This window comes from Aquarana catesbeiana, linkage group LG12 (genome assembly GCF_042186555.1).
Source record: "Aquarana catesbeiana isolate 2022-GZ linkage group LG12, ASM4218655v1, whole genome shotgun sequence".
NCBI lineage: Eukaryota > Metazoa > Chordata > Amphibia > Anura > Ranidae > Aquarana > Aquarana catesbeiana.
The window spans coordinates 203,842,892-203,853,808 of NC_133335.1; the positions used below are offsets into that span (position 1 = coordinate 203,842,892).

The 10,917-nt window shown below is 40.5% G+C and overlaps 1 protein-coding gene across 2 annotated transcripts in view; it reads left to right on the forward strand.

Moving 5' to 3' along the window:
* RPN2 (ribophorin II) overlaps positions 1 to 10,349 on the forward strand; it is a 58,524-nt gene extending 48,175 nt beyond the window's left edge. The window contains exons 14-18 of one of the 2 annotated variants that reach the window (XM_073606524.1): positions 1,163 to 1,258; positions 3,226 to 3,301; positions 3,396 to 3,525; positions 6,479 to 6,549; positions 9,902 to 10,349. In XM_073606524.1, the coding sequence (XP_073462625.1) occupies positions 1,163 to 1,258; positions 3,226 to 3,301; positions 3,396 to 3,525; positions 6,479 to 6,530 (354 nt within the window). In that variant the 3' untranslated portion in view covers positions 6,531 to 6,549; positions 9,902 to 10,349. The remainder of the gene's footprint in view (positions 1 to 1,162; positions 1,259 to 3,225; positions 3,302 to 3,395; positions 3,526 to 6,478; positions 6,550 to 9,901) is intronic. The other variant, XM_073606526.1, reaches the window with a different exon arrangement.
* The last annotated feature ends 568 nt before the right edge of the window (positions 10,350 to 10,917 follow it).

The window sequence follows — 10,917 nt, forward strand, 5'->3', positions numbered from 1 at the left end:
CTGCAGTGTGGTTGTTCCTGTGGCTGAATGGAGCTGGTCAGCGCTCCCCACGTGTAGTAAACAAAGAAGCGAGCCATGTGCTGATGAGATCGGCTTCAACAACTTAATTGTTCCCGGCAAACGCCTTCAGACATCTGCCAAGACCATGCATAGAGTGCTTAATTTTACCAAAGGGGTGTAATTGCAGGGACTCTCTATAATTGAGCCCTTTTGGGTAATGGCATGGCCTGAGTGGGTGTTTGGTGATTTTTTATCGGGAACAATAAATTTGTAGACACTGATGATATCAGTGTGTGTCTGGCTCTCTTCTTTTCAAGTACACTAGATGGCATGATATTTGAGTTGAACTATGTAGGACAGCAATCCACATGGAGCAGTTAATAGGAGGATATATTACATTGTTTTTTCTATGCGTTACACAAGTTGATAACATAATAAAATGTGTAATTGAGATGACATAAGCAGACCCAGTATGTGTAGAGAGAGATTTATATGGATAAATGGTAAAAAGTTTTTCCAATAGCTTTTCTAGCTGGGATTCTCCATACTAAGAGTGTATTCACTTTGGTATTAAGTAATGCAAGTCTAGAAAGTACCAATAAAAAAGAACAAGTTGGGCCCCTTTCACGCTGCTGCGACTTAAAAGTCGAGCGATTTTTACCATGATTTTGTGGCCGCGATTTCAGGGAATGCCTGTGTGAACTTGAGGTCTATGGACCTCAACTCACATCAAAGTCAGACCAGAGTAGTACTTGAAGTCGCACATATATGAATGGTTATCATTGGAAATCATTGGGGAACGACTTGTCATGTGACTTTGCAGTCCCAAGTCGCACAAGTGTGAAAGCGGCCTTAAGGTGTGAAGTAGCAGCATTGTGATCGTTGTACAGTGTTGGAAATCGACAAATCCAAAGTTCTACAAATGGGAGCTAGGTTTATGGTGGTTTTTTTTTTTTTTTTTTTTTTTTTTTTTCCCCCCTCTGTTTTAAACTAGGGTTGGGCAGGGATTCCCTTAGGTGTGTTAGAACTGGCCTGCTGAACATTTTTGATTTATTTTGTCTGACATTTCTTCTTGAAGATTGCATAAAAAAATACTTTTTTTTAGTAGGTATTCTCCTACCTTTTTGCTAATTTAAAAACCAATATCTGTCATTTTCTGCAGCACTTATTCCGGGAGCCTGAGAAGCGACCCCCCAACGTTGTATCAACCACATTTACTGCTCTGGTCTTGGCCCCACTGCTCCTGCTCTTCATCCTTGTAAGTAGCTGTTAACTTTTTTTTTTTTTTTTTTATATATATATATATATATATATAATCAGATCCTGTTTATTGTCAATTTGCGATTTTTCAAGTTGTGACATCCAAACCTAAAGAAACACAACCAAGTCGGTCTCTATAGATACATAGCTGATATACAGTTGATATGAATATGGTGTTTACGGAAACTTATACAGACAGCCCCCGGATTAAGAACAAGATGGGTTCTGTAGATTTGTTTATTTTTTTTTTTTAAGTGTAAATCCAGCCCGAAAATGTTTTAGTTTTTTTGGATAGCATAGGGAAGGGTTAACACCCCTGTAATGTTTGTTTTTGCTGTCCTTGCCCTTGTTCACTTTCTGTCCCTGTGACAATTGGATTTTTAAAATTTTGGGTTGTTGCGGAAACGAGGATTCGTGATAAAGCTTCTGTGGAGACGCCTTTTTCCCATGATAACTCTTACAGGAGTGGATTTCCCTTCCTTGGGGTAGATTTCCTCTCACGTCCTGTTGTCTCCCTTCGCTCTTAAGTAGGAGTCGTTCGTAACATTGATTACTGCCTGAAAGTCCCAAAAAAAACACTTGAATGTGAATAAAGCAAAACATTTGACCCAAAATACACTACCATGTTCTACCAATGTGTTTGATCACTGTATTCAAAAAACGCGTCACCTTTTAAATGCTTTATAGTACACCTCTGTGACAGGCCAGTGGCACTGTGTGGAAACAGTTTTTTTTTTTTTTTTGTAGGCAAAAATATTCTGACATAGAAACGGTGCTGAAGAACAGAAACTGCCATTTCTTTGGTTTATATTACCGCTACCTACTATTCCTGTAAAGAAAAACGATAGTGTAAATGTTCAGTACATTTCTGCAATGCTCCTTTGAAAATACAGAAAAATGTCTCCCGATTTGCCAGAAATCCAGTGTGCACTTTCTGTAGTGAGCTAACAACTGTCTGTGCTGCACTGAAATCCCAATCAGTGTTGTCAGATTTGCCTGGTGGACCATTCACCTATCCACCTCCCCTCTCTGTATCACTACATTGATTTCTTTCCCAGCAAAATAATGCTGCTACCTTTTCTCCCAAGAGCCTGCCCACACACAGATGGGGCTCTGGGGAGATGTAGTCCTAGGGGCATGCCTATGTCAATAGGAACTGACCTCCCCGGGAGCTGTTCCAGCAAGGGTATAACAAGTCTAATGATAATGTCACAGCAAGTTTTATAAAAGCTCTTTATCACAAATAAAATAAAATGCTGGAATATGCTCTAAAAAGGATGGAGGTTTGGGGGTTAAATGTCAGCAATGACTGGAGGTACATTTTACACCATTGTGGGTTTTTTTTTTTCTAATACTCGCACATTGTACACTTACTACTTCTGTGATTAATTCAGCTGTGATTGTACATTGGAGCTATTAAGCCCTGTAAAATGTAATTTTGAAATATTTACATGCAGTTTTTTTATATTTACCTGGTTAAGACAAAATGTTTATTATGTAGTACTCAACATAAAACTGGAAATATATGCATGACACCCTGCATCCCTTTTTAAGCATATTAAGATTCACTTTGGAGACTTGTAATGGAAGTAGTCAGTGAATCCTAATACTATCCTTTAAGATAGGAGTTGCATTATCTCATGAAACTAGTTAGATCGTAGTTGTTGTCTTTTTTCCCTGATATAATGGCATTTCAATGATGGCATATTGTTTATAAACGAAAGTGATTGCATATATTAGTAGTAGCAGTATTGGTTTGTATTGTACCAATGGACAAAATTAGGACATGCACAGCTATGACAGTAGCATTTAAACAAATACAGGAAACCGTAGGAATGATTATCCTGACCGAAAAATAAGTGTACTAAATAGATTAATAGCTCATAATGAGAATGATATTGAATATGCTGCTATAAATACTAAGGCCATTTAACAGACGTATTTTTGTACACCTTTTCGTTGTAGTGGATTAAGATTGGTGTGAATATCTCCAACTTCAGCTTTGCTCCCAGCACTCTAATCTTCCACCTGGGACATGCAGGTATGAATCAACACAATTATTATTGGTTTTGATTGTTGTGATTGGCTTTCTGTATTCGTTCCATATGCTAATCATTACATTTTTGTCTTACAAGCTATGCTGGGTCTGATGTATGTCTACTGGACCCATCTGAACATGTTCCAGACCCTGAAATACCTGGCCATACTTGGAATTGTCACTTTCCTTGCAGGAAACCGCATGCTTGCCCAAAAAGCAGTCAAGAGGTAATGTGAAGAAATAGACTGACCACTCTTGTAATGTGAGATGGTTCTACCCCGGTAATAGTGGATCAAGGCTTGGGCCACATCAGTGACAAAACAAGGGGAAAGTGAACCGGAGCTTGTGAACCTGTGCCTTGTCCTGTATGCAGGATCATAAGCGCAGGTTCACTTTATCTTAACAGAGCAAAACAACAAGTTCACTTTAACTTAGCCCTCCTCAGCCGCTATACTTTTGTTTGCTCATTCGCCGATCCATTCAGCTGCCATGGGCAATGGAAAGTCCTGTGTAAGCTACCATGGCTATTGCCTTCCCGTGTGACAGTGCTCATTAGCCCAGAGCTTTCACATCGAATGAGTCACAAAATGAAAATTCATACCTGAAAGTATGCAGAGGATTAAGGAAAACTTTGTTGCTTTGCTTTAACATTCTTAGCCAGTCTGTACATATTCTATTCATCAAGACTTTCTCTCTGCTAGGTTTCTGCTGTAACTTTTGTTAGAGACCTTGTTGCCAGACCATTTTATTTAAATAAAAACCATCCCATTTGATTATAAAAAGCCTTCCCTCTGTAGACATCCACAAGCCCTGAGGCTGTGCTTGGGGGCTGCCATCTTGGATGTGATGTCAGCTGTCTCAGGTCATGTGACACTGCAGTATTTGCCTTCACTTCTTTGAGTAAACAGAACATTTGTTTCAGGACCCCTGTGGAGGTAGGAAGAATGCTAGCTGCCCGATCTTGCTGCGGATACAAATTTAAATCAAACCAGCCACACTTATGAAAGTTGCTATGTATGACTTTTTTAGAATGTGTAAAGCTGTAGCTTTGTCCTAAAGCAAGCCTGCAGTCAGAAAAGGACACCTGCATGTATGTTGCAGGTCTTTAACTCACTTTCTAACAAATCAAGGATATGGGTTATTGGCGCTCAAACCTGCGCCCTAAAAAACATCAACAATGTAACTCTTATTTCTTTCCTGAAAGATTTTCTTTACAGAGACCCTGTCACCAACTTAAAGCATTGCAGGTAAAAGCGCTGAAGAATCAACTATTTAAAATGCCTACTTAGTTTTTTTTCTTTCCATACATTTTTTTTGGCTTGCAATGTGCCTCTGAACTTGCTAGCAGGAAGAGTCAATTCCCTAGTACAGCCTCTTCCCTCCATGCATGTCACAGCCCACTCCTCTGTGTTGGCCCAGCTTCTCCACCCCTCACTTAATCTCTCTACATTAACATTTATATAAATGCCAGGGAGGAGTGAAGGGGAATACTGTGAGAGCCCTAGTTGGTTGGAGCTGCTGTTATCACATCCTCGCTTGGGACTTTGGCATGTCTACTCAAGGGAAGCTTTTACAGATAAATAACATGCCTAAAATACGTGCTGTGGACATATAATCTCATGGGAAGAATGCTGTTGAAATAAATGGACTGGCGACAGGGTCTCTTTAAAAGGGTTAGTTCATCTAAAAAAGAAAAAAAAATGCAGTCCATGAACATTAATCCAAAATGTTAAACTAATCTGAATTTCAAAATATCCATTTATGCTCCTCCCAAACCTGTAGACCATTTGTGCACACAGCGAAGCCTACCCCAAATGCTTCTGATATTTTTCACAACTCTGTCCTGTCTTTTCTCTAGGACGGACGAGTCGTTAGGACAAGTGCCTCCTAGCAGTACAGGAGGGAGTGCCACCCTCCTTCCGAGCCCTGCACATGTGCATTGTGTTCTCTGCTGAGCAGATGAGCTCAGCAGCTTTGATGGGGGAGAGAGTGTTGCAGTTGCTAGGGTCATCTGCGGTGACAAGAGATCGCACTGCACATGTGCGGGGCTCAGAAAGGACATTGCTCGCTCCTGGTACCACAAGGGGCACTCGTCCTTGTGGTACCAGGCTGGTCTTTCCTAGAAGAGAGAACAAGATGGCGCTGTGAAAAATATGAAATGTTTTCGGTAGGCTTCACTGCATGCACAAGTGGCCTACATATATGGGGGGGGCATAAATGGATATTTTTTAAATCGGATTAGTTTAGAATTATGGAATAATGTTTATGGCCAGTGTAGGGAATTTTTTGGTGTGTGTGGTGTTTTTTTTTTTTTTTTTTTTTTTTTTTTAAGGTGAACTGACCCATTAAAGTCTTCAGCTGAAAATATTGCAAATGCTTTGTAACACTGCTCTTACACCTACTGAAAGTGATAATAAAGGGGAAAAAAACAAACAAGCAATGGTATACTTGTGTTATGTACTATGTTTAATGTACTTGTACTATGTGTAATAGTTTTGTACAGAGCAGCCCCGATCCTCCTTGCTGAGTGCCCCCATAGCAAGCCACTTGCTATGGAGGAACTCGTGTGTGTGCTCACTACCTGAGCCCTGCTCTGTGTGTCCATTGACCCACAAAATGGGGCTCAGCCCCATCCCCCACTCCCCCCACTTGTTATTGACAGCAGTGGGAGCCAATAGCTGCTGCTGTGTCTGAGCCGGTGAGGAGGCAGAGAGCCGGGAGAGCAGCTGCTCTCATGCACATCATTTGGATCAAGATTGGGCTCAGGTAAGTATTATGAGGGAGCTGCATGCACAAGATTTTCTTCCTGCACCACCCTTTACAACCATTTGAAGCCTTGTATGCAAAAACCAGTATAAGGTAACGGGTGTTTTGAAAGTATGATTCAACAACATACATTTTATCTTGTATTGTAATGTCGGATTTGTCAAACGTGCAGATAAACCACACATCTGCTAGTTTAGTATTGGATCAATGGATAATAGAAGTCTTATGATCCTTATTTGCTAATCTGTTCTTGTATTGCCCATTCTAAGCGAGGCAGCCACAAGCAGATTAGTATCTAAAGTCATCAGACTCCTTTGCATTTAGTACAAGGAGTGTTTTAATTTCCAGCCTTCAACTCTACTTTGAGCTGTCTCACTGCTCCGCTTCTCTCTTTCTCCTCCCTCTTTCTCTCAGGACTGCAGCTGAACAAAGCAGTAGGTTGGCAAAGTATAGAACACTTCGGTAATCTGGGTGCTCCCCATGAAGTAAGGCTGCCTTTGCACATCATTGTTCCTCTTGGTCAACATGCATGCTGACCACCCTCCGTGTCACCATACCTTTTGTGTTCAATCTTCCATCCCTGCTCACCACTCATTACTAAACACCAGGCATTAAGCTTTTCCAGACTGACTTGTAGTGAGTGCTGAAAAAATGGAAAATATTGGCTCTTAGCCTCAGAAGAAGGTCACTGCTCTATTTTCAGTGGCTTTAATCTCCTCTGAGGTAGGAAGAACAAGCCTTGTGTGTTTGAAGAGGTGCCCTATAACCCCTCATTGCTAACATCCGTACACCTCCATCTGGTGTGGTATTAATATCCGCATTGACTCCGCTTCAAACAAATGTCGCAAGATGTTTCAGACAATTGTCAGACCTGTGGAAGAGCATGGGACACCTGTACAAATCTGAGGAAAATGTGGATTTATTCTAATTCACCTTCTACAGTGTCTGTATGCATGTTATAGCAAGTCTCAATCGGGAATAAGAGCAGTGCATGTTGTAACCCCTTCCCGTATGTTTAACGTTTGTTTATAGTTACATTCTCTTTTTAGTTAGGTGTGGAAAGGGGGGGGGGGGTTGTCTTTTCATCTCCTATAACAAGATAAACCCGGGGGAAATATCTTCTTAGACAGGACTCTAAGTTTCCCCTGGTCCAATGGCAGAGCCTAGAACATCTGGAGGTGGGTAGGTCGATGTGTGTCTGAGAACCGGGGCAGGAATACATCCTGGGGGTCCCTCTCTAGAGCCTGGACCCAACACTGATTTTTGTGGGATCAACTGTGGCAGCACCGGGAGTGCAGCAGTCTATAAAATCTCTGTGAATGACATTAGCAGCTCGTGGAGCTTCCAATCTAAAGAGAAGGGAAGGTGGTACAAAAGGTAATAGTGTGGGGCATGGTCTGATGGAGGTGGCTCGGGTACAGTTCTTTGGTGGATGTGGGATAGGCTTCCCTGACTAAGTGCATTATCAGGGATCGCCTAAAGGCGGACAGGGTAGGGGCTGACCGGACATACTGGGGCAGGGAGTTCCAGAGGATGGGAGAGGCTCTGGAGAAGTCTTGGAGGCAAGAATGAAAGGCGATAACGGGAGCTAGAGGGCAGGAGGTCTTGGGAGGAGCGGAGAGGACGATTTGGGCGATATCTGCAGATGAGGTTGGTGATGTAGCTGGGGGCGATGTTGTGGATGGTCTTTATATGTTGTGGTTAGTATTTTGAATTTTATATGGTGGGGTAGGGGAAGGATTGGCAGAGAGGAGCAGCAGATATTGAGGGTTTCCAACACTTGGGGAGTGTTCCTCATCTTCCCCTAGGTGTAGCTGTCAGTGGCCCCAGCATTGGATTGTGGGCAGGATCAGCCGTTTTATCTACAAGTTTCAGGTGCTATGTATACATCTCCAGTGTGTATTTCATGCACTTGTATTCATCTCTATGAATGAAGCAGTGAACATTATTTAACCAATTTATAGTGTTTAAATGCTAATGCAGTAGCCCTTTGACAGGAAGATAATTTTTACCAAACCCAAAAGGAATCATTTATTATATTGCAGCTTACCAATTTCTAGATGTGATGGCTTCATTTTGTTTTTTCTTTTTTTTAGTGTTTCTTTCCTTTAGTTTTATCTGGTGATCCAGCTAGTAAGTCTGATGTTTTTCAACAGAACAAGCACTTCTGCAAATGTATCAGTTAAGAGCATTGAGACAACCATTTACTCTCCAGCTGCAGAGGTGGTTTTTCTTCATTAACCATTTACCGCTGACTGGGGTGCTTCTAATTAGCGTTGCACTAGTATCGATGCCGATACTAAGCATTTGTACGGATTCTTTATTCAAGTAAAACCTTTACCCCCCCCACAAAAAAAAAACTGTTGCTGTAACGGCAGTGTAAACTGGAGTTTGGCTTCAGTTAGTGTATCTAAATCTGCTGGTGCATCTAACCCCCCCCCCCCCCCCCCCAGATTAACAATGCTGTTGTCCAAAGTTGCCCCATGTGCTCCTAATTCAGGAGATGTGTTACTGGCCAGATCACCAGGTGAAAACAGAGGGGAAAAAACTGATGCAGCCACCACATCAAAGGATTGGTAAGCTGCAATATATTACATTTCTGGTTTGTGCTTTTTTAATGACCTTTGGAATAAAGATAATTGGTTCATAGATATGCATATAATAAGATTTAGGAGCTCAGAGAGTTGACGATATTTGTGGTTCTTCACTGCTAAGTTGATCAGAATTTGGAATTTATTGCCAAAAGGTGAAAGGTGCCAAAGTGAATTTTAATTGTGAATGAAAGCTTTTTCTTATTAGAAACCAGCTTGATTATTGAATTAGCAGTAGTCACCATTGATGATGTTAAGAAGATGACCGTGTCCCGCACTAGAATTCTGTTTTGCGTAATTGTTTCATAGAATAGATTAAAATTATGGAAACTTTCGTTATTTTTCAACTTCCTAACTCACATTGAGGTCAAGCTGTAATTAAAGTATAACTAAAGGCAAAACTTTTTTTTTTAGTTTTGGATAGAGTGGAGATGGATTAAAACACCTGTCAGTTTTTATTGCTCTCTGTGCCCCCATTAGGGAGATTCACCCTCTCTATTTCTCCTGTTTCTCCATTAACAGTGAAAATAAAATAAAATCCCAAATTTGGAGTTGTCCCCAGAAAAGTAATGGAGGACAAATCTTCCAATGGGGATACTAGTTCTGGTGACCTTGGGGGGGGGGGCAAATGGATCCCCTTGCAGGGATTTTTTTTCTCACTTCCTTTTTTGCTTCGGGACAGGAAGTGAAGAGAAATGTCCCCAATGGGACACATATGGCAAAAAAAAAAAATGACGGTGGTTAGAACACTCCTTTGTGCTATCCAAAAAGAAAAAAAGTTTTGCCTATAGTTCTACTTTGTTTTCCCAGTGACCCCATTTCTCCAGCCCTTCACCACCAATTCAAATGACACAAACTGTAAATAACATTTATGAAATATGAAAACAAAGGTCTGAAATTTTAAATATAATAGCTGTATTGATGAAAGGTAGTTTGGTATTACGCTTTAGTGGCTAATTGTTTGTGGATATAATAAAGGATGGATTGGCGTGTATGAGGTGATGTTTCAGAAGGCCGTCTTGGTTCTTTGTAATAATTAATATTAAAAAATAAATATATATATAATTTATAAATTTATTTTTTTCTGCAGAGGTGCTTCTGTACCTGCCTATATTAAAAGAACTAGCAGCAACTAATGACTAATATAAAGAAATTTTAATTTAGTAAAGTTGTGGGGTTTTTTTTGTGTTGTTTTTTTGTATTTTTTTTTCTTAACCTGTAATACATTGTCTTTCTATTTCATCAGAACACCAACGAGTGGCGAAAAGGACACAAAGAAAACACATTAAGATGCCAGCGCTTGTTCATTTGTACAAGTTCAAACTGCAGTCCCTATTGCGTTGTGTTTTTTTTTTTTTTTTATGTGCCCGAATTTGTGTCTTTTGCACTGATCGTACTGTGACAGTCCCTCCATACTATTGTTGCCCTTCTACATTCAAACCACTGTGAGATCCATTCCAGATATTGCATAAGCGGACATCATTCTCTGCCTGGGGAGGCCGCAATTCAGATGTTGGCTTGAGTCGGTCACCTGAGCAGCTTCATACATTGACAAAGCATTGACATCGGGTGGTTGGGGACTGGCACTTTTTTTTTTTTTTTTTTGTTTGGGGCACGAGAAGTGAAAGGGGGAGGAGAGGAATTGGGACATTAATATGTTCTTCTCCAGAAAATAAATTGGAAGGTGAGAGGGACTTGATTGCTTTGTGATTCATTTTAATCTCATTACTACACCTTACACTTTTTTTTTTTTTTTTTTTTTTTTTTTTTAACTTGAAATTTTGGTATGGCAGTATGTTTCAATGTAAAAGGAACCTGACAAATTTATGAGGACTACCTTGTTTTGAGGCTGCATACCTCATGGCTGTCACCCCTTTTTTTTGTATTATTTAAAGTGGAACTTTAGTCAGAAAATGAAAGCAGATCTGCATCTGAGCACCACAAATCAAAAACACTATTTAAGTCATTTTTAATATTCAAATCAGAATCCCCCATCCAGCCATGTCTCTATGCTTTATTTTTTTTAGAAATCACTTTGAAAAACACCCCTCTAGCATTTCTGGCCGTGGCCATCTTGAGTAAGGGCAAATGATTCATGTAGCATTTACTTCCTGGAATCCATCTGCCCTTGGCTCAAGCGTGCATGTCAGAGTGTGCTTAGGTGAGAAAACCCCACCTCCTCTCCTGAAGACTTTGGGGATGTATGACATCAACAAACCAGAAAGTAATTGAAGAAATGTAAAAAAAAAAATTTAAAGCAAG